Raw genomic sequence first — 27,895 nt, forward strand, 5'->3', positions numbered from 1 at the left:
TGCCATTTCTATCTTTAAGCAGAAGATGGGTTGATGACCATCTGTCAGGAGGCTGTAGTTGAATATTCCTGCATTAAACAGGAGATTTGATGTAACCTTTCCAACCTGCCAACTCTAACATTGCATGTCTGATTTGCCCATTCTCCTACAGAGGGTTATTTAACTTTGGTGCCCAGTGACAGTGGCAAGTCTTATGATTCAGTCTTTCCATTAAGAGTATCATGACTGTGCTGGCCACATTTTCTTGGCAAGAAAAGCCAATATCTGAGAGCTGAGATTTTAAAAATTTTACCCTAGGCTGCTCTAGTTATTTTATTTCAGTCTTTTGATTTGTTTTTTCCTTCAGACAGCTGAACGGCTGGGCACCATGGTCTAATTCTTGTTTTCAGAACATTGCATACAGTTTAAAACAAATCCAACAATTTTCATTATGAATGCCCCCCCCCCCCCAGTTTCTGTTGGGGGAAGAATGCCCAAGCCCATTGGGAAACATGCAACAAAGATGTAGACATACCTTAACAGCAGTTGAGTACACAGTATTTTACTTTACAAAGAAAAGGGAAAGAATGTGTCTTCCTTTATCTCTTTATGCATAATTTCCCACCTACCTTCCACGAATGAACATTTTGTATTTATCAATGGTACAAGATCAACACTACAAGAAGTTATAACTAGTCTAGGTGAAATGTCACTATTTTAATCTTAAAGATAAATCAAGTATGGTGTGCTGCTTATAACTCTTTCGTGAATTAGATTACTTTGCATGTTTTCTACCTGATTTGGTTGGATAATTTTTTAATCTGCTGCTTACCATTTTATTCTGTATTACACTGAGAACTTTCCCCAGTTTAGGGTTAGTCACTCTAGATCCAAGGCAGCTAACCATGATAAAATCATTGAAAAATAAAAACTATAATATAATTAAAAACCAAGCTATAATGACATAGCCAACACTAATAACTGTCAATACACCCATTCAGATAGAACATTAGATAACAAAACAGCTCTCTGTACCTAAACTATCAATAGATGCCAAAAGATCTCTTTAAAAGTATTCTTCTAGCCCATTTGAGGTTCTATCAGGATCAAACCTCTCCCCAAATTCTAAAAGTGTGGTTGCTTTCCTTCAAGTGAGACCTGGAGATCTGCCAGAATTACAACTGATGTCCAGACTACAGAGATCAGTTCCCTGAAGAAAATGGCTGCTTGGGAGGGTTGACTCTACTGTGTCTTTTCAGAGGCAGATCATACTTTCACAGAAGGGAGCAAATAAAAGATGTTGCTGAGCCAAGTGATGATTATCAGATGCTGTCCCACTGGGGAGACCCCTCCCCCACCATCTAATTCTTCTCTGTGTTGTCCCATCACTATCTCATTCCTTCTCATCTACCCTGGCTGGGGAGTTCAAACATACTAATCAGAAAGCAGAAAACCAATGTCATATTAATGTTTCAAAGAATCTATCAAAATGAAAGGGTGATCTTTATAGTTGACATGTGTTTTGATCTGTATTAGAGGTTCACTTTCGGTTTATTTTACATGCTGCATAATTAATCCATTGGATAAACTACTCAGGTGACATCCACTGCTTTAGAACACTTTAAAAGGAGATTAGACAGATTCATAGAACTTCCATGTTTAGGGATAGTGTACTCATGAATGCCAGGGGATGTGGCCTTTCTTCCTTGTTCATGGGATTCCTAGAAGCATCTGACTGCCTAGCACAGGAAATAGGACACTGGACTCCAGAAACCTGTTGTATTCCAGCAAGCTTGCTATTTTATCCTTATGGGAGAAGCAGGACCCTATCCTCATTTTTAGAGAAGTTAAAAAATATTTAGCAATTTCACTGCTTCCTGTTCCTCTTTAGTTTTTGATGTGGAACACATCTTCTGGTGTGCCCCCAGGGATGAAAATGGGTACAGACATGATGTCCATTGTCTGGCTCCAGGGAATGTGTCAAAAGAGGCAGGGAGGCAGCCAGCAGAGGAAGTGGAGGAGGCCAAGGCAGCAGTGGTGGAGGCAGCATCGGCAGAGGCATTTGCCACAAGTTCCCACGGGTTTTCTGGAGCGAGGGGTCCACAGGAGTGGGGAGGGTAGCCCCCAGCCTGGAAATGCTGTTTTTGAGGCCAGCGATCTCTCTCCTCCTCCCTTTTCTCTTTCCAGCCCTGATTGGCCCAGAAACATGGTTTCTAGACTGGTGATTCCCCCCCCCCACTTACTACTTCACTTGGATCGGGTTCTTGCAGCCTTACCTTCAGTGGTGTCCCAGGAGCCTTACTACATTCCTCTTCAGAGGTCCTGCAGGCATTGGGATCAGCATTAGCCAAACCCACAGGTCATTGGGGGCCAAGGGGGCAAGGTGAATGTTAGCTGGGCTGCGAGCTCAGTTCCTGTGAGCTACCACTACTCAGGGCCCTTGCTGGGCTATTTGCCCTTTCCTCCTTCCTTTGCGGCAGCGGCTGTGTGTTGGATCCTCCACTGCATACACAGTTCCCCCAGCCCCGCTTAACTTTTTCTCTCCAGACAGCGTAGCAGGCTCCTCTTGGCTGCTGGGCTGGTGCTCACAATTCCTCCCTCCACTGCTCCAGTTGCGCCATTTCTCCAGTGAGAACCAATTGTCAATCTGATTCTCAGACATTTTGTTCAATATTGAGGGAAAGGCATTCTTTTCATGTCCACAAGTAATTTTTCTTGCTGAAGACAAACTCTTAGGCTCTTTGCACAAACTGAGTAACTAGAAAAGACAAATTCTAGTAGGGTAGCCATGGTAGCTTGTGGCCAAACCAAAAGAAATCTTGTGTCACTATAAAAAAATGACATGTATTGTAATTCCAGCTTCCATGGTTAGAATCTATTTCATCAGATGTGTGAAGTGAATTCTCAGTCTACAGGTATTGCTACAGACATGGAAAAATGTTTTAGTAAGGAAGAAAAGATTTATTTCTACTTGCTTCAAAGAAGGAAGATGTCGCAGTGAGGGGCAGTATGTAAATCAAATAAATAAATAAATATAAATAAATAAATAAAGAGGTGAATTCATGCTTTAATTTTCCTATTCATGCAACCTTCATCACACATGCAACAGGAACTGTTTCTTTGTGTATGTATCCTCCCCCCACTCCCTCATGTACATTGATATGAATCCTGTCATTTCATTCAGCGAGACATGATGCCTTCCTCTATTCACCATCCATTCTTGGGCTGGTGCAAGGCTTCAGACTTGGCTGGGTGAAAGGGTAGGCTACAAGCCATTGACTGTAAGTGGCTTCATTTTACTTCTTTATTAATCATCAAATTGGTTCTCACGCAAAGCAGAAAATATTGATGGGACTCATTGGGAACACAGTTTTGCTTTTTGTCTGTAACGTCTCATATTGCCCATCAATGGCACAGTACTTGGAGTGCAGTCGGCCTTTAAATCTCATAGGCATTGAAACAGTTCTAAAATAGTAGCATAGAAAACATGAAACTATAATGTAAAAACGTTGAGCACAATATGATGCCAAAACAGATGGCAGGAGCAGCAACATGTGCCATGCCAGAACTGCTGGAAGGACGCTGATCAGAAATCTGAGCTATATTTCTCAGGATTTGTCATCTTGTCAAAATGTGTCTCTCTAGAACATATATTCTTTCCCCAAATGTCACAATGCCTTCAGCACATATTTCCAGTGTCTGTGAAGGACAACTCTTGATTTCATGTTAGAAGCAACTTAATACTGAGAAATGGAGGATAATTGAAAATGAACTCTCTTGAAAAATATTTATCTTATGAACAATTACCCACAGCAAAAAAGAAAACAAAAACATTAAAACGTTGCTTTATCCTCAATATTTTCAGGGAGGAATGTGTTTTTGTACTAGAGAACTGTACTTTTTATAGAAAAAAATATAATATGTGGGTGAATGGCTTGTAAAAAATGGGAATATTGTTATTTCTTCATCTACAGGCTCAGTATAGTGTTGTAGTTGTAACATTGAACTAGGAGGACTTCTGATCAAATCCCTGCTCTGCCATGAATTAGTCACTTTCTCTCAACAAGGAAGATGGTGGTTGCTATGCAGGGGAAGGTAAAGGCAAATCACCTTTGCTCTTCTCTTGCCTGGAATGCCCTGTGAATGGGGTTGCCATGAATTAGTTTTGACTCAATGTGTCTCTCTCAGCATAACCCATCCTCACAGACTTCTTGTGAGATTAAAATAAGAGGAAAAAAACAATATCACTACCCCAAACTTATTCCCCAAATAGGGAATAAGTAAGATCTCATTGTAGGATGTTCATAGACACCAGTCTGGTGATTTCTTGATAACTTTTTGTACCGTTACCACATGGAGGACGCAAAGCTGCATTGCTGCCTGGTTTTTGGTCCGGGCCTGGTTGCCCTGATTCTTCCCACTACTTCATGTGAACCTTTGGTCTGGTTCAGCCCCGTCTTGCCCCGGATTTATGCTCCCACATGAGTCAGCTGATAGACTGGAAGTCGGGACTTCCTGCCATTTCCCTCCTGTTTTGCCTTGTCGATCAGTGTTATGTGGAGTAAACTCCCAATCTCCCTCCAGCGGCATTCTGTCACATTTGAGCACCCTCCCCTTCCAAGGCTGAAATCATTTTGTGTGTTTTTTTAAAGGCTGAAATCGTGGTACAACGCAATTCCAGTGTAACAAAATTTCCCTCCTCACCAGCCCAGCCCTGACCCCAAAGCTAATTAATGAAGGCTTGGTACAAACCCATCACCTTCAGTTAAAACTATTCAGTTAAAAACAAATATTCGCCTCTGCCAGTGAATGTGGGCAAGTCCACCTTCCCATCGCTAGTATATTTTGCTCCATGATCCCCTGCTTTAGGTGTCATAGTTTATCTAACATCTTACAAGTCTTCTGATAGAAATATAGTAATCTAGATCAAGGACTGAGCATTTTATTCTGAGTTGTGTTGCAGTCTTCGTGCTAAAAGTAGGCCAAGCATGGCTCCTACTGAAGAGTCCTTCCATAATAATGTTGTATGGAAAGTCAAAAATATTAGTAATTAAAGGCGATAATCTCTGTTTTACTCTCATGTATACAAATGGTTGAAGATATACAGTGGAGTAGGCTAAAATAACTGAAAGTTAATGTCTACTGTCATTTTCACCAATAATTTGAACTAAATGTGTAGTAGAAAGTTTCTCCCCCCTCCATCTACATACATAAAGTTGATCTTCCTCCTATTTAAAGCTAATTTTCTTCTTTCCTCCTTCTTTCCTCAGCCCTACTATCATCCTTGAAAAAGTTCTCTTTCATTTTTAGTATCAGAAGCTTTAAAATGCACTTGAAATTATATTAGCATCTGCAATTAGGTATAAATGCTTTTTTCTAGGATAGGTTGCAGTCTCAGTTTCTTTTCCTTTGAAACTTTAAAACAGTTCTGACGAAATTGTCTTGTTTCATAAGTAGCATCCTTAAATTTAACATTGCCATGGCAGTCTGACATGAATAGATTCTGATGGTTGCATTTACATCAGAGATGTGCAACTGTCAAGTTGTAGGAGCATTAACTTGAAGAATGTTTACTGTTTAAAACAGAAAAATAAAGGTGTGGGGCAGCATCATGCAGAGCAAGTGGTTCTTGCAAGGTTTCATGAATCACTAAGCAGACATAAGACACCTGTCTATTCTGGCTCCCATTGTGTCTTGTGAGTTAACCGTTCCTTAAAACATTAGGAGGATTTCCCTCTTCCTCCCTCCACGTCTGCTTTATGGCTGTGGAATTATTTTTAATTTCTGAAATCTTTTGTGCCTTTGCAGCGCATAATGAAAATGTCTTCTTATTTCAAGAAGCCAGCGTTGCATTGTTTTCATGAATCTGGGAGAATGCCAAATGTGCCATGATGCTCTGTTTATCACAGAAGCCCGAACAAGGGTTGTTTTGTAGGTTGGGTGCCACCCACAGTATCTTGCCCCCTCTCCCCAGTGTCTCTGGATGGGTTCTGAATGCAAAGGGTCATGCTCCCCACCTACCAACCCTGTCTTAAAAGTCTGGTGCTGGTGGACAGCACAGGTGGTTGCTTTATACTCAAGCCCTGCTCAGTGTTTTCAGAGGTCAGGCTGGTGGTGACTTAAGTCAGGACATGTCCGTGGTAGCATCTTGCCTTTTGAATGCTCTTCCTCTTGAGGTTCACCTAGTGCCTACTTTACTTTGTTTGGCTCCAGTCTGAAACATCTTTTCACCTAGGCTTTTTAATAGGGATTTTATCTTGTTAGCTTTCTGATGGTCTGCTTCTATTTTATGGCTAGATTTCATGCTTCTTGTGTTTTTAATGGCTTGGCTTTTAATATTGAGATTTTCAGTTGTCAGAGTACCTTTGTTGGCATAAAGATTTTCAGTTGTAAGTCACCTCAAGCAGAACCATGAAGAGGCAACATAGAAATATATTCTAAATAAATAACAAATCAGCTCCCATAACTAACACATCTGTGTAACATGTGGGAAATAAGAAATCCCAGACATATTCTTGTTCAAGAGTATATGACAGTAGATCCAGTATCTCAGGAGTCAGAAGCACCTAATACATCCTGTTGTTATGGATAGATTCAACTTGATCTTGTCTATGTATAATGACAAATCCTTGGGAACAATGCAGTTCATAGCTTGTGCCCTGGAACTGTGCCCATCCTGGCTTTTATAATCATCCTGAGAAAAGAAGAGGAAGAAGAAGAAGAGTTGGTTCTTATATGCCACTTTTCTCTACCCAAAGGAGGCTCAAAGCGGCTTATAGTCGCCTTCCCTTTCCTCTCCCCACAACAGACAGGTAGGTGAGACTGAGAGAGCCCTGATATTACTGCTTGGTCAAAACAGCTTTATCAGTGTTGTGACGTGCCCAAGGTCCCCCAACTGGTTGCATGTGGGGAAACGCGGAATCAAACCCAGCTCGCCAGATTAGAGGTCTGCACTTCTAACCATTACACCAAGCTGGTGTAGTATTGGTATTGGAATCATTGATGAAAATCATTAATTCCTCTTTAACTAAGGAAACAAATATTAAACATTTGCTGGAAAACTAGAGATGACATAGGCAACTGTAGGCCACTCTCCAGTTTCCTTTGCTGGGGAAAGTGATAGAGTGTGTGGTGGTAGAGCAGCTCCAGAGGTTATTGAATAACACTTCTGCCCCTGACACATTTCAGTTTAATTACAGGCCTGCATTTGGAACTGAGACAACTTCAGTTGCAGTTGTGCATGATCTTCAGCAATTGAACATTGTTACAACAGTATCTGTGTCAGGTTATCTGAATACACAGCTTTTATTATTTTTAATTAAGGCTTTTTGTTCAATGTGATGATATGAAAGGAAGAGAATATTTTCACATCGAAAGGGAATATTACTTACATTTAAAAATGCTGTTATAATATTTGATTGCTAATTTTAAAACTGCCTGAAATATCTCTGGTAGCCCAGGAAATTGACCACAAGGCTGGGGCAAGAACGTATGGGGCAGTGTACAATATAGAAGCACCGTTGCCTGTGCACTGCATCAGCAGCTGCAGCAGCAACAGGGAAACTACAAAAGCCTATCCTTTTGTGGCAAACATAGCCATCAGCCCATAGAACAGTTTTTGTGTGTCATTGCCAACAATGGAATGCACCAAGACATTTCCAAGACTTCAGTCCACTGCTGTTTTGTATTGTGACTTGGATGGAAGGCTGTCAAGGCCTCATGTTCCGAAGGATTTGAAGAGTCCTCTCTAAATTCAAGACAGCGGTTTCCTGTAAGGTGCAATTGCCGTGTCTTCAGCTTTTTACTCCCTCATTACCATGGGAGCAAAGTAGAGTGCTGAGAGCTGCAACACATAGGAAGGATGAGGGTAAGCCAAAAAGGTGTCAGAAGTGTCATGCAGAGGATTGGCAGATGCAGTGGCTGGATCTTGTTTTGGTGCCCTGGACCAATTAAAGGTATAGGTGAATACCTGGCAGAGCCCCATTGCAAATCACCCTGTACAGGCACAGTCAACAAATGTATTGGCACTTGAGGTTTCTTTGCAGGAAAAATGCTCTGTCGCATTGACAGAGTTAAGAATGGTGCTCATGCAGTAAGACTTCCTTGTCTGCTCATCCTCCTTATCTGTCCAACTTTGTTTCTGGGTCCAAGGCCATTAAGGGGGTTCAGAGTTCACAATCAGCATCTTGAGCTGAGCTGGGAAACAATTCCTTACTGGGAGCAGATAGTTAAATGCAAATGGGTGTGGATCTGGCAACGCTCCTCAGAATCCCAGTTTCTAAATAATGAATTGCTCAGGATCGACTGCAAAAATCCCATGGTGGGATAAAAGTATCTGTGAGAGTCTACATCTTGTGAGCTTTCCTACCCACAGTGGCTGTCAGTGTTAATTGCATTGCTCTTATGAAATGTGTTGCCTAGGTAAGAATGACAAAAAGCATTATCAATAGGGAGAAAAGGAATACATGTGCAATTGTTGCTGCATGTGTTAATGTCTGTAAAAAGCCTATCACTGAATGGAATGGAATTGATTTTAGATTAGAACAGAGGATAATTTAGCAGCATGTACTACTCCCATTTCCATTTTTAGTGCTTTTTATGTGCTTCTTAGAGTTTTCCCCCTTTTGAAAAGTTTTAAACTCACACAGCAGAGCAAAGGACAAATTTGATTTAATGACCCATTATATTCACCGAATTGGAGCATAAGCAGTTGCCATTATTAGTAATAATGAGGACATGAATGATTTGAAGACTAATGGGTGGGTAAATTGAAACTGTTAGGCATAAAGTTTGACTAAGTGCTTATATTGTAATTAGGGCTAAATGGGAGAAGTATTGTGTTTGTTTGTATTCTGTTTCCTCCCATTTGCTTTCTTTGCCCCAAACAACTTATGCATTCAAATAGTCTTTCCTCATCATGTTGATCATAAGTACACGCTATTTTGCCTGTTTCATTATAGCTGCAATAACCATTAGACTTGATCACACCTCTTAAGCACATTTGCTCAGAAACAAGTCCCACCGAAGTCACTGCTGTGATTCAGCCATGCCCTTAATTTTGATTATTTCAGTGGGAAAAGCTACTCACACAGTTCCCTCCCCCCAAATTACAAGGCTAAAATAAGTTCTTAATTATCCAGTCTGGGTCCTGTGCTGTTTTGAAGGAGCTTAGGTAGGCATCAGTGGAGTGTTCACATATTTTAATCCTTACAACAACCACAACTGTAAAATAGGTTGTAAGATATTAATTGGTCCAAAGCCAGCCCAGTAAACTTTATGACTAAATAGAATTTGAATGAGATATCCCTAGTCCACATTCCCACAAAATAAGAGACTATTTATTTTATACACTGCCTCTCTCCCCATTGGAGACCCAGAATAGCCTACACTGCTCTCTGGTCATCTATTTTATCCTCCCCACAACCCTGTAAGGTAGCTGAGCAGTTAAGATTTTCAGAAAGAATATTATATATACTACAAATACATACCTACAGCCTCAGTACAATTTGACACTTCATTTAGTCTTTCAAAAGTCATATATACACATGTAATGTTCATAAATCTGTTTACTCACAAACATTTTCTGTTCACACAGTGATGGTAAATTCTGCTTATTTTTATGCTAGTGTCTGAGGCCAACAGGACACATTTCTAAACCAACAGGACACATTTCTACTGTACCCCTCCCTCCCTTTATTTTGAATTGCAGTCTTTGCAGGCCCACTTTTAAAAATACATTACATTTTGTTGCAATTAAGTTTTGTCCCTTGCTGTCATGGTCATTTAACTTTGTGCATTTTCCATGTTCTTCCTACTGTAAGAGAGATGAGTATGTTTGTGTAGTCAAACAAATGTTGAATTTATTTACATGCTCTTTATGTAAATTTGCTAAATGTGGTTTCATGAAACAAAGGGACAATGTCATATGCAGTTCATATATTTTAAAAGAAATTGGAAGAGTTGGTTTCAGGGGCTCAAATTTACCATTAATTTTTTTTAAGATCACAAACAAGGCCCTTCTTATATAGGATAGTTGTCAGAAATTATGAGCACACAGCCTCTTAAAACAGACTAACAGATTATTCATGTATGCCTTGAACTGTGTCTGCTTCTTATACAATACTAGGGGCAAAGCCCGTTGTATCCAAGAATACAATGGGTGCTAGAGTGTTTATCAGAGTAAACATTTATCAGGTGATATGACCATATATAGTCATGTTGACCCACCCTCCTCTCCCAAAATGGCCAATGATGGGTCTGGAAGGGGTAGGAAGGGAAGGACCCCATGTGGATGTGAACACAGCTAAGCTTCCCAGTTATATTCTGCATGTTCACAACACTTCTGGGTTTCTCAAAACCTGAAAAATGTTTCAGGGGTTTCTCAATGGTAAAGAAGTAGAGAAAGGCTGGACTACAGTGTAAAGCTACATATTGTGGGTTCTATAATTGTGAATCATTTTGTTTTTATTTCAATTGATTTGACCCTTTTTTTCTCTTTCAGTGGAGTTTTTATACTGTGATTTGGCTTCTATGAAGTCCATACATCAGTTTGTTCACACGTTTAAAGCGAAAAATTGCCCGCTCCATGTCCTGATTAATAATGGTGAGTTTTCTTGAAAGATTCTTATTGTATGAACTTCTACATACTGAGTTTATACTCTTGCTTCATCTTTTTTTCCTCTGTTCTTTTAACCAAAGAATGCAATCTGTTTTTCTTATGGAGAGTACATATCTGCTTTGTGGCAGAATTATGACAGCAGGTATAATATTACTGAATCTGAAAACTTGTCCACTAACAATTCATGCTAAAAGAGTAATTTATGTGCCATCTCAGGGTACAATAGCAACAAGAAAAAGAAAGTCCGTGTTGGGAATTTGGAAAGACATTGAAAATATATGATATAGCATTTTGAATATTGTGTACAGAACCAGTTCCTCCATCTCAGAAAGATTCCCCTTCCCCGTTTACGTATGGAACAGAAAAGAACACTCATTTACCAAGCACTTTCATTGTGAGCAGTGAGTTTTTTATTTTGGAAAAAAGGATGATTTAGGGAAGGGAACAATAGACATTTATGCAATTCTGGAATGTCTGGAGAGTACTTTACTTTCTCATACTTGGAGTCACCCTGTATGAGAATAATCAGCAGAAGGTTTGCAACAAATAAAATATAATAAGTAAAGGTAAAGGTATCCCCTGTGCAAGCACCGAGTCATGTCTGACCCTTGGGGTGACACTCTCTAGCGTTTTCTTGGCAGACTCAATACAGGGTGGTTTGCCAGTGCCTTCCCCAGTCATTACCATTTACCCCCCAGCAAGCTGGGTACTCATTTTACCGACCTCGGAAGGATGGAAGGCTGAGTCAACCTTGAGCCGGCTGCTGGGATTGAACTCCCAGCCTCATGGGCAAAGCTGTCAGACGGCTGCCTTACCACTCTGCGCCACAAGAGGCTCATAAAATATAATACTTCTGCTCAAATATATTTGTATTTAGATAATGGAATTTACTGTCAAAAGGAGTTTGGATCATTTCAAGAAGGATTAGACAAGCACATGGTGTCAATAATGGTACCCAGAGCAGAAGAAAAATGGCAAGGAAAGACAGTTTCCTTCATATACCTTTTATAGGTTTTCTGGATGCAACTAACTTGTTGCTGTAAGAAGCACCATACTAGGCTAGGTGAACCTTTCATGTCTTCCCCCAGGATTACTGTTGTGTTTTTAAAGAATGTAATACCCTAAGAGTTCAGAAGACTATGTTTACAAGCTGGATTGCCGCATATTTGGTGTTTGATTGGAATGTCAAGAAACTTGCTGTTGTCTAGGAAATCATCTTTGGTCAGGTTCAGGTAAGAAGAAGGAATAAAACTAGAACCGAATTCTTAAACTTAATGGAGCTCCCAAGGTACTCTCTAATCAGAATGACAATTTGGCCAAAGATATATTTTGTTTGGTTGACACTTCCATGATTTTATGCTGCTGATGTTCCAAAATTATCTGGTGAGTGACTCTCATAAAATCAAGGAAATCTAAATAATTTAATTGGTTTTAAATCAGGCTTGTTGCTAGCAGATTTTTAGTTTCTTTTCGATATCTTTATACCTGCTGGTTTGAAGGAGGGAATGGGGGAAAGAGGAGATCCAGTGTTTTCTACACTGGTGGCGCTGCATGGGGCTGCCTCCGGTTGTTTGCAAAGAGACAGCTTACTCTGCTGCTTCCTGTGTCCCCACATGGGACAGTTTTTGGTGGTGCATCTCATCTGCCCCAGATTTCTGCCTCCAAATGTGGTAGCTAGGGTGGAACGTTTCCACCATGTGGGGGGCAGGGGCGGTAGCGGCCATTTTTTTGTTTAGAAACACAGAAGCAATAACACATTCCTAAACAACAACAAAAAGCCCCAGGCGGCTCATCATCGCTGCACAGCACCATGGGGCTGCCTAGGGCCTTCCGGGACATGGTAGTTGGCCCAGAGTGGGAGGAGGAGCTGGGCCTGGACGGCCCTACCATTCCCTACTAGATGGGCATGTCCCAACATAGGCCCCAATGACACCAGCAACACAGAAGGGAATACAGAAAGAATCTGTGTTCCTTGGCTGCAGGACAACTGAAGGCCTGTGTTTCCCATGATGTTCTGATGGATAAATTGAAAGACTGCAATCTGGATTTTCAGATAGTCAGGTGGATAGGGCATTGGTAAGAGAACCACACTCAAAGAGTTGTTGTCAATGGTGTTTCATCAGACTGGAGGGAGGCGAGTAGCGGGGTACCTCAAGGCTTGGTGCTCAGTCCGGTACTTTTTAACATATTTATTAATGATCTAGATGAGGGGGTGGAGGGACTACTCATCTAGTTTGCAGATGGCACCAAATTGGGAGGACTGGCAAATACTCCAGAAGATAGAAACAGAGTTCAACGAGATCTGAACACAATGGAAAAATGAGCAAATGAAAACAAGATGCAATTTAATAAAGATAAGTGTAAAGTTTTGCATCTGGGTCAGAAAAATGAAATGCATGCCTACTGGATGGCAGATATGCTTCTAGGTAACACTGTGTGTGAACGAGACCTTGGGGTACTTGTGGATTGTAAGCTAAACATGAGCAGGCAGTGTGATGCAGCAATAAAAAAGGCAAATGCCATTTTGGGTTGTATCAACAGGGGCATCACATCAAAATCACAAGATGTCATAGTCCCATTGTATACGGCACTGGTCAGACCACACCTGGAGTACTGTGTGCAGTTCTGGAGGACGTAGTTAAAATTGAAAGGGTACAGAGGAGAGCGCCGAGGATGATCTGGGGCCAAGGGACCAAGCCCTATGAAGATAGGTTGAGGGACTTGGGAATGTTCAGCTTGGAGAAAAGGAGGTTGAGAGGGAACATGATAGCCCTCTTGAAAGGTTGTCACTTGGAGGGGGGCTGGAAGCTGTTCCCGTTGGCTGCAGAGAAAAGGACGCACAGTAATGGGTTTAAACTACAAGTACAATGATATAGGCTAGATATCAGGGGGGAAAATGTTCACAGTCAGAGTAGTTCAGCAGTGGAATAGGCTGCCTAAGGAGGTGGTGAGCTCCCCCTCTTCAAGCAAAGGTTGGATACACACTTTTCTTGGATGCTTTAGGATGCTTTGGGCTGATCCTGCGTTGAGCAGGGGGTTGGACTAGATGGCCTGTATGAACTGAACTTTTTCACCTAAGGTGAGCAAAAGCATTGAATGTATTTGCTTTCAACCATATAGCCCAATGTCTGTGAACTTGCTGTTGTAATTATGGGAAACCTCAACCATGTGAATGAGCTGTTAGGCAGTGATATATTGTAAAACAATTGGATTTCCTTAATTGTCTCTCAAAATGGATGAAAACTGTTAAGCCAGATGGGATGAACCTACGGGCTGACAAACAGACACATCTACTTTTCATTATGTTTAGGTAATCCAAAAGATTAGAAGATTGACTGAGCATTTACATTTTTAAAAATGTTCCCACAACAAACTGACTGGCAGAGCATTCAGATGGAATCTGAAAGAAAGGTCAAATGTGGCTTTCTTAAACTTTCATTTTGCTTCAAGGCATTACTGCTGAATAATTTTCATGCGCACTGGTTAATGTTAAAGTGAATAACAACCAAATGCATAGCAATGTATTAATCTGTATTTTAGGTACCAAGTTGGCTTTACTATGTGTATGATCCTGGAAAATGTGTTTTGTTCTGCTGTAAAAGGCAAAAAGACATTGGCTTATTCTAGCCACTTAGCAATTGTTTTCACTGTCATTAGGCTACTCCCACATAGCAAGGATTCTCCATGTTACTTCCTCATGAAGACGCATGGACAGTTATTGAATCTATTTTGAATATTTCTAATAAATTGACAGTAGGGTTTCCAGCTCCAGGGTGGAAAATATCTGAAAGCTTTTCTGGGGGAGGGATTTCTCTGAGGGGTAATGTTATAGAGTCCACCTTCTAAAGCAGGTGGATGAACTGATTTCTGTCACCTGAATATCTGTTGTAATCCCAGGAGATTAACAGCCACCACCTGTAGATTGGCAATCCTCATTGATACCCAATATATATTTTAGTGGAATTGGTTGATATCAAAAAATGTTTTAGATTTGATCATCAATTCTGCTATCAAACAAGAGATGGTGGCTATAGGGAATCCTTTTGTCAGTCCTTTAGCTAATTTACATGAGTTTTTTTTTTTTTGAATTCTGTTATTTCTATACCTATAAAATGTCCAGAGCCATTTAAATAATGGGATACATAATCATTGTGAAATAGAATAAACAAAATAATAGTTTTAAAATGCCAATGAAACAGAACACACACAACAACCTTGACAAATATATACCTTTTTACCTTTGTTAACATATGGATGTTTGGATTTGGATCTTTGGTGACATTTTTTTTCTTTTCCACACCCTCAAGAAATGAAATGTATTATATTGACCATTTCCTATGGTTTGGTATCATATGGAAAATGTTGACTATGGAATGGGAGCCACCACAAAATGACTGACATGGAGGGACAGAGTCAATCTGAAAATGACTGCTGTGGGGTATTGGGGAATAGTCTTTAAATGATGGGAAGTTGGAAGACAAGCATCATCCTAATGAAGCTAATGCTTTCAGTGTTCTACTCCTCCAGTGAGGTGGAAGGAATTATAGGGTTGGCTGTGCTTTGAGAAAGAGATATTTCAGGGATGAAATAGATTGGTAACCAGAAACTCAGCAGTGTAATATACATGGGCATTATGAGGAGGATCATTCAATATTGCTACTTTTCATAAATATGAAAAACATGTGCGTTGTGAATTGGAAACAGTTGACTAGCAGGATGGCACTGGCAAAGGAAGACATGACACCTCTTTGTTTGGCAAATACAATGCCACAGCTTTCTTATGGTTCCCCTCACCAAATACCGAGGAGTTGGCACAACACAGAAACTGAGTATTCCAGTTGCATCCGGCTGTTACTCACTTGGGCTCCAGATGATATTCAGCTCTGCCCTTTCCCAGTCAGGAAGGCAGTACCTCTTGCATCTGGAGACCTCTCCTTAAGGAGGCAGCAGAAATGAGAGCCAATGAGGTACCCACTAGCTAAGGATCTCTGGCGCAAAAGAAGTCTACTTGGCCTCAACCAGGGCCAGAGCCTTCTCTGTCCTGGCCCCCACCTAGTGGAATGAGCTCCCGGAGGAGATCAGGGCCCTGATGGAGCTAAAATGATTCCACAGGGCCTGCAAGAGGGAGCTCTTTCACCAGGCATTTGGTTGAGGCCGACCGGAATCAATAACATCTGTAGGACCTCACTCCCAAGAACACATACACCTGAACCATGGACATGTTGAACTGTCATGAATTAGACTGTTACTTTCAGTTATTGTTATTGTTATCACTGTTATAGTCCACTTTTATGCTATGAAGAAACAAAGTTCCATGTATTGTTTATGTTTATATTCCATTTGAATCACCCTGAGTCTCAGGGGAGGTGGCATACAAATTGAATGAATGAATGAATGAATGAATGAATGAATGAATGAATGAATGAATGGCCTCACCTGCTACCTGGTTCAGAGCCCATGGTCTGCCCGGCTGGGTCAGCCGTGCTTACTTTATGCCAGTCTCTTTGGAGATCCCTCATCGGCTGGTGTCCAGTACGCAAACTGGACCCTGCCCAAACTCAGTTTCTGTGCCCCAACACTGCAGCTGTGACAAATTAATCATAACCAACACATTACACAAATTAACATCCAGTCAATATTACCATATGTATAGGGAGCGAGCGAGAGGAGCTGTTCAGACGGCAATGGGCAAAGAGGCACAAACGCTGCACGTGGTGCCTTATAAAGGTGCCCTCACCCACCCATGCTGCTACCGAGCGTGCTATGGCCGAACACACTCTCTGCCGGGCCCATCAACCCCCTTGCGTCTTCCTCCTGATGCTGGGCCACTCGTGGCATCAACCGGCAGCCGCATCCAGCCTGCAGCCACTCTTTATTCTAAGGGACAGTTTAAGGATTAGAACAAACATTTCTTGTTAAGTAGTTATCTTTTACAATTTGTATTGTTTCAGAAATGTGATTTTCCGTTTAGGTGAACAATATTCACTGAGCAACTTTTTCATCTCTCCCTGCTTGCTATCGAAACCCATGATTTTCTCAATTCTATTCCTGAGAAATATTCTTGTTTCCTCTCCAGTGCCCTAATTAATCTTGCCACAGCTCTCTGGTTTTTCTTGGTAGGAAAATATATGTAACATATGTTATATGTTATATATGAACTCAGCCACAGTATGATTTGAGCCTAAGAACTGTTTCAGTTAAATCATCTTCGATTGTTTAGCACGGATCCCTCCTCTTGCCTTGCATGATGTCTCCTCAAAGTGACATTTTGATACCGAGCGAGTTCAAGCATTTAATTCAGACAGTGCCTTTCAGAGTGTCAGAATTAATATGTAATTATATGAATTTCCTAAGTGTCCAAATATCTTGCAGATCTGCTTCCAACTAAGAGATAGAAGTGCTAAACAAAATCTGCTGCTGCCATACTCTTTCGTTTGATGCCTGTTTAATCAGAGGCTTTTGAAATCAAGTGGGTGAAGTTAAATTAGTAAATTGCATATAAATGACAGTCTTAGCAAAACAGAGGTGATTTTTGGTCGTTGTTTTTTCGTGATACTTTCTGTATGCTTCTGATTTTCTTAAAAAAAACACTGTCATATATGTTCATAAAGACCTGGGAAAACTAGGGATCCCATAACATTTCATAATGAAATCTACAGAGTATTTGGGTCATATACATTTTGTATTAAAAATCTTGCAAATAATTTTAGAGTGGCTGGATGATGGAATTTTAGCCTTTTTTGGATAACAAGGTAATTTTCAAGCTATTGAATCCGGGAAATAGAATAGCTTACTTTAGGGAGAGTGAGGACAGCTGATGATATGTGAGAACTGCAAAAACAGAAAAGATCAGTAGTATACAACTTCCTCGCACCTATGGAATGCTGTGTACTTAGTAATTAAAATATATATATATATTGTATCTGCAAAAAAGGCCTTTTGTGTATATTTGCTTCCACTACTTGAGGAATGCTATGAAGAAACTTTCTATATTGCAAAAGAAAATTTTGTTTCCACATTTGCATGTTTTCTGACATAAAAATGTATGGTTATAGCAATTAAAAATGGTAGCATGTTACTGGGAAGGACTATCAGCTGCTCATTATTCAGTTAGTGCTTCCAAAAATGAAAGAGACTACAGTTAAAAACATTTGCAAAATTGAACAATTAGAGGACTACGGAATTCATATTGTATGTTTGTGACAGGTTAACTATGCATAAGAACTGGCCCATGTTTTGTCCATTAGAAAAGGAACGTAAGATGATCAAAGGAAATTGTTCAGCTCTTGTACCAGTGCATATTTGCCAGGTGCCCCCACCCCTCTTGCAATTAAGGTTTATCCAGACTAATTTTTGCCCAATTCCTTGGAGAAAAATTAGTAATAACAGAGCAAAGAAGTGATAATTTCGCCACTAAATCAGTTGTAATGTACATCCACTTATTCCTACTACTCATGTTTTGGACATTAAGAACAGATTCTGAAGGAGATTCCATGAGCTCTGTAGTACAGTACTAAATCTCTTTGGTTATGCCCGGCTGGTTTTATTTCCAGTGTGAAAGGTTAAAGCAATACATAAGGATCTCAGAGCAGGCATATCTTCATTTCAACTTTCTAGCTAATGTCTGCTCAGGTGCTGTGCACTATGTAGTGCAGAAATGTGTTCTGCACAGTGGATTCTTCCAGAGGCAAAAGATGCTCTAGTAAAATTATTAAAAATGCCATGCCTCTGACTTGCTCAAGTTGCAGTATTGGTTTCTCCCACACCACAGGAAACATTTTCATCCCCATTTATTTGATATTGGGTTGTTGGATATAGACAGCATGCATTCACAAGGGTTGCTTCTACTCCAGAGACATTACACGTTTCAGCCGCCCAATGTGTTTTTTGCTTCATGTTTCTGCATGATGCTTTTCTCCCTATTTTTGCACAGCTCATTAACAACCCATCTTCTTTATTTTAAGCATGTAAAAAACAGTGTTCTGTGAACAGGATGCTATTACTGCAAGCAATTTCTTGTGTCTGAATGGGAAACTGCACATTTGCAGGGCTTTGGTGAAGTGCTACTCTTTTATTTGTTGATTTCTAAGGACTAATCTCTGACAACTAACATAACAGAAGGAAATGGCTGGCCCTTTTGACAGGGGAGAGGACCATCGGAGGCTCTGCAAATACAAGGAGTTTTTAAAAAAAATCGTAAAGATATTATGTTATTCATATCCAGCGTTACACTTTCGTTTTTAAAGTAGAAAGGAATCACTCACAGCTGAGCCTGCTTTTTAGGGAGAAGGAGGGAATGTTGGAGGTTGCTGCAAACTTTCTATGTGTTATTGTGTCATTATATGAAGCACTATAAAATGCAGTAAATAAATCAAACAGTCCTATGATCGCACTATTTGGCCTACTGGGGAAGCTTGCATGTATAACCATATAGAAATAAAGAATTTATTCACTTTGGATTTGGCACACTTTGGTCTCTCACATAATATTAGTATAAACATTAAGTTTTTTTCTATACAATTTTGGTGCCAGGGTCAATTAGTTTATAATTTTTGGAGACTTTTCCCCCCACCAAAGATTTTATTAAAGTTTTTGATACAGATAGAAAGGAAAAAGAAAAGTCATAGAAACTTTATTTAAATAATTTTTCCAGTCAACCAAATTATAAACTATTACTGAATAATTTATATGTATCAATATATAACAATTATACTTAAATTTAAATTATTCCAACAGTTGTCTCTAAAACCACAAGTCTTCAGATCCTTTTTTTCACTTTCCAGCAAGAAGTCTATAAGTCTTTATATAAATCTATGTATGTCTATATGATTAGTCATAAAGGAAGTTGTTGTCTTCTCTCTAGTCAATTATGGAAGTTTAGCCATTTCTGAAAATTCTATTATTTTCAACAGTCAATCCTCTGTTCTTGGTATTCTTGTAGTTTTCCAGTTCAGAGCATATAAATGTCTTGAAGCTGTTGTCATATGTAAAAACAAAGCCCTATGGCTCTTTTCCAAGTTTTAATTTCAATCCTAGAAGAACTGTTTCTGGTTTGATTTGTAAGTGAATCTTTAATATGCACACATATTTTTGTATCCAAAATTTACTTGCCATACTACAAGTCGACCACATATAATAAAAAGTTCCTGTCAGTTGTTCAGTTGATTTGATATGTTTTTATTTTATACATTTTACATTTTATCTGGTGTCATATACATCATTATATAAAATTTTGCTTTAAGGTTCGAGCTTAATGTAAATTTGATCTCCTTCAATCACATTTTTCAGATTTATCCTAATCATAATTCCTACTCCATGTTGATTTTCTGTGTGAACCAGTTGATTTTCTTTGAGCGAACCAGGGCAATGTACAATAGTATGTTCATCATCTATATATAATTCTGCCTCAAATAGTTTTAGAATCTTCATAACCATACTACACATTTATTCCTTTTCAAAACCAGAACAAGATTGTTTTGAAGTTCTAAAATTATTAAAATTGCTAGAAGTGCACTTTGAATATGAGAACAAAGTAGTCAGATATGTTTATTAGGATACCCAGTTCCAATGAATTCTGTAGAGCATTGCCGCTTGCTGAAACAGGAGTTGCCAGGATCCACATACTTTACAAGTGGAAATTCTTCCGCATACATGCAGAACACCATCTACAACCACCGTTTCTGCCGTCCCCAATCACACTGAACGCCACTGATTTCTCTTCCAACATCTGTGAGACCCTTCTGGTGAGGCACAGGAAGACTGTCTTCTTTTCTTATCTACTTTTAATATTTCAAATAGTTGTGTGGAGAAAAAACAATGATGGTTCAATCTTTCTCTTAATAAATTTCATTTTACACTCCCCTTAGAAGAAATCTAGTATATCTCAGTAACTTAACCACCTAGCTTTCATTAACATTTCACATCCATAAAAGCTTTTTGTGTTGAAATTCACAGCACTGTTTTTGAACAAAGTCTGACCTTGTATCTATTCCAATTCCTCAATATTGCATGTCTAATTTAATGCCTTTTAGAAAAAAAACATTAGTTTTGCCTTTAAATAAATAACCATGACAACAAAACCTTAAGGCATGACCTTTCAATTCTACTACTCTTTTATTTTTCAATAAAAGCATTCTTCCAGTCATAAAATACATTATGTGGGACAGTATGTTTTCAAATCTGGTAAGCCCAAGCCTCATCTTTCTTTAGTATCTTATCTTATATTTAATATAATACTTTTTTCGTGCCAGATGAATTTTGATATGTCTTTTTTGCCATTGTTCAAGTGGTGTATCTGAAATCAGTATAAGAAAAGAAATAACATTTTAAGTAAAACATTCATTTTAATCACCACAATTCTCCCTAATAAAGATAATTTTGGTTTATCTCATTTTGACAAAAAATTAAGTCCATATTTTAACATAAGTATTTTGAAATAACAAATAGTTCTTATTTGCCAGCATTATACTCAAATCATCTACAAAAGTTCTCAACTATAAGATTCTACATTTTTACACATCCAATCCTCTTTCATCATATACTTCTATTCAGAATTTCCAAAGCTACAGTAAACAAAAGAGGTGATAATAGAAAACTTGTTTAGCCCCTTTTTGAATCTCACATTTACAATCTTTCTTTACAGTTATTCTTGCTGTCTGTGAAGAATAATTTGATTTCATCCATTTTAAGAAAATTTCTCCAAAATTCATATTTTACAAAATCTTAACAAAAATGACCAATTAAGGTTGTTAAATACCTTTTCTATATTATTATTATTATTATTATTATTATTATTATTACAATTTATTTCCCACCACTCCCAAATGGCTCGTGGCGGGTTACAATGTCTTAAAAACCCATTAAAACTCTTAAAACCATCACAACATGGGGGGCTATAACAAAATCCCCTTCCTACCCCCCATTCCTAAAGGGGGGCAGAGGAGAAGGAGGTCAACGATGTTCAAGAAGAAGCCCGGGGGAGAGCAGTCGATGTACCACGGCAGCCCCAGTCTCAACTGTAGATCTGGCGGAAGAGCTCTGTCTTGCAGGCCCTGCGCAACACTGGAAGGTCCCACAGCTCTCCCGGGAGCTCGTTCCATCATGTGGGGGCCAGGACCGAAAAGGCCCTGGCCCTGGTTGAAGCTAGGTGTGCTTCCCTAGGGCCGGGAACAACCAGGTTATTCTCACCCGCAGAGTTCAGAGCCCTGTGGGGGGCATAGGGCGATTGGCAGTCCCTCAGGTATGTGGGCCCCAGCCCACGTAAAGCCTTGAAGGTTAGAACCAAAACCTTTAACCGGATCCGGGCCGCAATTGGCAACCAGTGCAGCTGCCTCAGCACAGGCTGGATGTGGGCCCTCCAAGGTGTACCAGTGAGGACCCTAGCAGCTGTGTTTTGCACTAGCTGGAGTTTCCAGATCAAGGACAAAGGTAGGCCCGAAAAGATCCAAAAAGATCATTGTTGCTTGCTTTTCATTATGTTTTTTTCCTATATAAAAAACTGTTCTGATATTATCTTTTAGCTTTTGTTAAAATTGCTGCACCGGGAGCAATTGGCTGCCTCCTGGTGCAGTGAGCACCGTGCTGCGGGGGGGGGGGAGGTGCCGGCAAACCGGTGCCTGCAAACACACAGGCCCGGGCACAAATGCGCAGGGGCAGCAGGTGCGCACCTGTGCGTTTGCGGACGCCGGTATGCTGGCGGGTGCAAACGCGCAGGTGTGGCACGTATGCGCCACAAGGTGGCGATCGCTCCCAGCACAACGAGTGTGCACCGCGAGGGAGGAGGGAGGTGTGCCTGCTGAAGTGCCGGCACCCACACCTCTCTCCCCGCCACCACGGCCTGGTACCAAGGCCTTTATGGTTCGTTACCGGGCCACAGCCCGGTGATTCGCGAACACCTATTTAATGAATCTCAAGACTCTCTCAGTAGCCCTAGCCAGTAAGATAACAGAGAACTACTCTCCCAGAATATTAGCAGAAGTGGAATTCAAATCTTGGCAGCCAGAGCAGAATCATTCTCCTCCTGTCTTACATGAACACACACATTCGCAGGCTGAATTAGAGAAAACCAGCTCAGTGTGCTGTTTAGATCTCATAAATGTTTTTGTATGTTGATTCTGGTATTTGCAACTTAGTCCAACATGTACAGGGTGAAATCATGCTATCTGCATCTATTAGGATGCTGTGCAAGTAAGCTTTGTGTTTTACAGGACTGGGCTGTTGGTTCTTTTTCATCTCTCAAAATATCCCACATTTTAAAAGGTGAATTTTTAGTGTAGAACTGAATAGCAACACTCTGTATATTTCTGCAATAGTTGTAAACCCTAGCCTATACTTGGGAATTAGATAAAAAGTGGCCTAGTTTTTCTGGGTACAGAACAACCTAGCTTTTGATGTACTTTGCACCTCTGAAAACCAGGTCATTTTATTTTAAAGGAATGTAAAGTTCCAATCGCAATGCACTAACTTGTCTCACAACTTGTTTCTTGCAAAATATGTTTAAGAAGACAGGCACAATATGTTTGTGTAAATGGAACCAATTAAAATACTCATAATTGATGAAAACAGCATTTCTCTTCAGTTCCTAAAGTGGGGCTGCTAAGAGGGAACAACTAGGGCAGGCTTTCTCAACCAGGGTTTCATGAAACTCTGGGGTTTCATGACAGCCCTAGAAGAATTTCTCAAATGAGTTAATTATTTTAAAATATTTTTAATTGTTAAACATTTATCAGGTGATAAGGCCATATATCACCCCCTCCTCCCCCCTCCTAAAATGGTCAAGATGGGTCTGGGTGGGCATGTGCACATCTATGTTTCCCAGCCATGCACAATCAGGCCGCTTCTGGGGTTTCTTGAAGCCTGAAAAATGTTTTAGGAGGTTCTGAATGGTAAAAATGCTGCTCATTGTCTTCTACGATAATAAAGGGGCAGTGGATTTATCCCCTTTCCTTACCATGGGGCAATGACCAATGTTCCATGTAAACTGCCCAGAGCCGCAAAGAATGGCCAGTATAAAAATCCAAATAAACAAATAAATAAATAAACAGAGCCAGCCCCTGGAAGCCATGGAAGAGTGGCGACGTTGTCTGGAAGCCTGAATATACCCCACAAACAAAGAGAGGGTGAACCAAAGAAAATGACTCGTGCAGAAATTATCCCAATATTGGCTCTCATTGGCATTGCTACATAATCTGAATCACGATGAATGCATTAGAAGATTAAGTTTTGCATTTCACTGTTTAACCCAAATCACGATGATAGTGTACAAAATGTCAGGGAACAGGTCAAATTGATATATTTGCACCTCTTGTCAGGCACGTGTTCACCATAATTTTCTGTTTGGATTCCTCAGCTGCGGTGATGCTAGTGCCTAAAAGGAAAACGGAGGATGGGTTTGAAGAGCACTTTGGCATTAACTATTTGGGACACTTCTTGTTGACTAATCTTCTCTTGGAAACACTGAAGCAATCAGGAACCCACAGCCACAATGCTAGAATTGTCACTATCTCATCAGCCACCCATTATGTAGGTGAATTGCATCTTAATGGCCTACAAAACAGGTATGAAAAAGTATTTTACAATTTTAACTGGGTTTCTCTATATCTACAAAAATATTTCTACAAAAATAGAAATCAGTATTCTAAAGCTTATTTTACAGAACAAAGGAATATCTTGATTAGTGTGCATATTTTATTTATGTTCACATTTGTATGCCACCATTCCCCAGAGGCTCATGGCAGCTCACAGCATTCTATGAAATAAATACATTAAGATATATAAACATAAATACATGAAAGTCATTTAAAAAATCAGTCCAATTAATTTAGTTAAAAGCCGTACCAAAGTTGCCATCTTTCTGGTGGGAGAGTGGGGAACATAAAGTGCATTCTTGATGTTAAAAGTTGCTGGTGTTAAAATGGCAGAGGTACACAGTGTGGTCGCTTTTCAAAATGCTTCTAAGACATTTGAAGTAATGTTGTTGTTGTTGTTATGTGCGAAGTCGTGTCCGACCCATCGCGACCCCATGGACAATGATCCTCCAGGCCTTTCTGTCCTCTACCATTCCCTGGAGTCCATTTAAGTTTGCATGAAGTAATGTATACCTTCCTAAATACTCCAGTCTCATTCATTTCATTTGTATCACAAATGGTGTAGTGGTTAGGAGTGTGGATTTCTAATCTGGCGAGTGATGAATGAGGAGAGATCTCTGGCTCTTTAAGGTACAAAACAATGGTTGCTGTAGGGCCAAGAATAAAAAAGATTGTTTGAGAAAGAGCAGCCCCTCCCACCAAAAACTTCAGGTATCAGAGATCTTCTGTGTGAAGAGAACTCTGGTGCTGAACGGTCAGCCTGAGCAGGACCTTAAAGAAGCTTCTGCTACGCAGGGTGGAGAAACATCTAGCCAGTATCAGAGTGGACATCTGAACGTTTTCTCCAATCTGGAAGTGGGTTGGCTGAGCAGAAAGGATCTCGACCCTGGAGAATGGACCCGAATCAAAGTGTGTTCCAGCAGGTGATGGCTCAGTTTGGACTCAGCAGCATCTCCAGTCAACAACCAAGTTCCCAAATTTCTGATGAGGTTTTGTGATCCCAGAACAGAGGGCAAGAACACCATACAGCATAAGAAACCAAGAGTTCTTCTTTGTGCTTTTCCATTGACAGTGTTAATAAACAGGCTTATCAGTAGAAAACATATGTAGGAGAAGTTATCTTCATAGCTCCCTTTTAGCCCAGGAAGTCATAATTCTTGGATTTCGGAGACTTCTGGTTGTTCAAGATCTGCTAGTACAGGAACCAGTTTGTCACTCCAACCTATCATGGCTACAGCTGACAGCCTGGAGATTGAGCAGACAGACTTAGAGAGAGCTGGGTTTCATTTAGATATTATAGATATCAGTTTTTACAGAGATCATAGTACAAGCTAGAAGTCCAAAGTACAAGGCATTTATAGGTACATACCTGCAAAACCTTCAGACACTGGGCATTCTCCAAAAAAATGAATCAATTGAGACCATCTTACACTGATGTGGTGCTGTTCCTGCTTGATGGGTGGGAGCAGGGTTTTAGGACTAACTAACAAGACTGGTAGCAGCACTATCTGCAGTCTTAAAACAGGACAGTTTGCAGCGTTTATCATCTAACAGGCATGTATAATTTAATCAAAGGCATGACACAGTTAGTGCCACAGTGAGACACAGGCTTCCAGCCTGGAGCCTTTCATGGGTGCCACAAGTCCTAGTCAAATCGCTGTTTGAGGTTCCTGTCATGGAAGGTGGCTTTGTTAGTAGCCATTTAATCGGCAAGACAGGTCTCAGTTATCAGGATTATGGACAGATCCTTCCTTTGTGCCAAAGATGAATTCCACTTGCCACATGAATCAGCAACTAGTGTTATCATCCTTCTGTCCAATGTCCCCAATGAAGTGGTGTGGCATAAATTTGGATGTCCACAGAGGTCTGTAGACCTATGTGGACACGACAAAGCATTTTGGACTAACTGAATCATTGTTTGTCTCTCACAAACAATCCAACATTGGGCAAGATTTCAAAGGCCACAGTTGCTTTTGGGGGCTCTGCGGCTGCTTGCACCCAAGAATATTATAGCACATTCTACCCAAGGGTACAGTTTGGGCATATGAGCAGTCTGGATGACTTCCCCCATTGAAGGAGAATGAAACGTTGGAACCTGCATGAAGATTTTTTTTCCTCTTCAGTGGGGCAAAGCTATCCATTTCCCACTTATACCAAAAAAAAGGAAAAAGATGGAGGTGGGCTATTCTTTGACTGAAGGCTTGGCCCCATCCAGCCAGTATATTCTTGCCTGCAGTTGGAAGAGGCATAACCTGATCCAGTCTGGATGACTTTGCACCACTGAAGAGGAGAAATTTTCAGGTAAGTTTCAATGTCTGCCTTTTTTTCTATGCCACACAGTCTGAAATCGTCTTGTTCCTTGTCACTGAAACTTGAAATAGCACCCTAGTTTCCTTTTTATAAAGCAAAAATCTTAATGGCATTTCATCATTGGATGGGTTTTAGTGTGGAGTCATTTGATAAATTCTGCCTTTCTCCGGCCCCCCCACTGTGCTTCATAGAAATTGCATGTGCCTAAGGGAGGGTAGAGTGCAGTTATGATCATGCAGGTACATTCTGAGTAGAATTTCTCAAAATGAACAACTCTCTCTGCCTATTTGAAGGTCTAGCAATTTCTTTCAAGAGGGATACTGTAATTTTTGCTTGATGCCTCCATATAGCTGAAATCATATGCATCTCTTTCTAGGAAAAACAAAAAAAAGTGACAACTCCTTTAAGGTTCAGATTGTAAACACCTTAGGTTGGGAGAGCATTTGGATAGCATAGGTGACGACATTTTGGTAGGTGGATTGGATAAGAGCAATGATTGAGTTGAGTGAGGACCTGTTGACCAATTTGTTTATATAGTGACTGTCAAAACATTGCGGATGCATTTACTAATAGTGTATAATAACATCAATAACATAACTTCAATAACACATCAATAAATCCCATAAAGGGATTCAATTCTAAGCAGTAGGTGCATTCTTAACTCCCATTCCCCCCCCTCCCCAGGTATGTATTTATCAGAATGATGGATTTAAGAGGTCCTGAAAGATTTTACATTATAAAATATTTTTTGAGTAAACAAGACACATTTAAACTGAATGAGTCTCTGCAGTACTTTTTAAAGTTTCAGAAGCTTTATTTGTTTCTTTCTAAAATTATTTGAACATTTCTGGATCTTGTAAAATTCAAAAAGTGAGCATTAGGAATTGTATTTTCTGCTGAATTGAATGCGTTTTTCCCCCTGCCATGTCTATTTAAGTGCTATTTGTATATGGCGTTATGGTGAGTTTCTGTCAGATAACTTAAGCTATCTAGAGAGGCTGTTGCTGATAATATGGTGCTGATTCCAGTTCTTCTACAATGCTTCAACAGAATTATTGGCTCACATAAACGGAGATGCTTTATTATTATTTTGCTACCACTAATCTAGTATTAAAGTAAACCTTGGTAGAAAGAGCTGGATCCGGGCTACCAGTGTGGACTTGAAACATTTTCATGTTAATTTCAGGTTTTGGACCCTCAGTAGTGTTTTTCAGGTTCTTTTGGTGGTTCCTGATAATTCAGGACCATTTTTATTTTTTTATTTTATTTATATACTCCCTCCCTTGCAGCTCAGGGCGGTTTACCCTGGAAACTTCCATAAAACAATACAATATAATAAACATATTGACTTAAACATATAACATCTTTAACAATGAGAACTTGCAGTGAATAAAACAATTTA

General features: G+C 40.0%; 1 protein-coding gene across 3 annotated transcripts in view; it reads left to right on the top strand.

The window, feature by feature from the left end:
- The window catches only part of DHRSX (dehydrogenase/reductase X-linked), a 176,890-nt gene that overhangs the window by 115,243 nt on the left and 33,752 nt on the right, over positions 1 to 27,895 (top strand). For all 3 annotated transcript variants that reach the window (XM_077343330.1, XM_077343329.1, XM_077343331.1), the window contains exons 4-5: positions 10,481 to 10,582; positions 23,946 to 24,153. In XM_077343330.1, coding sequence (XP_077199445.1) covers positions 10,481 to 10,582; positions 23,946 to 24,153 — 310 coding nt within the window. The remainder of the gene's footprint in view (positions 1 to 10,480; positions 10,583 to 23,945; positions 24,154 to 27,895) is intronic.

Source organism: Paroedura picta, chromosome 6 (genome assembly GCF_049243985.1).
Source record: "Paroedura picta isolate Pp20150507F chromosome 6, Ppicta_v3.0, whole genome shotgun sequence".
NCBI classification, from domain to species: Eukaryota; Metazoa; Chordata; class Lepidosauria; order Squamata; family Gekkonidae; genus Paroedura; species Paroedura picta.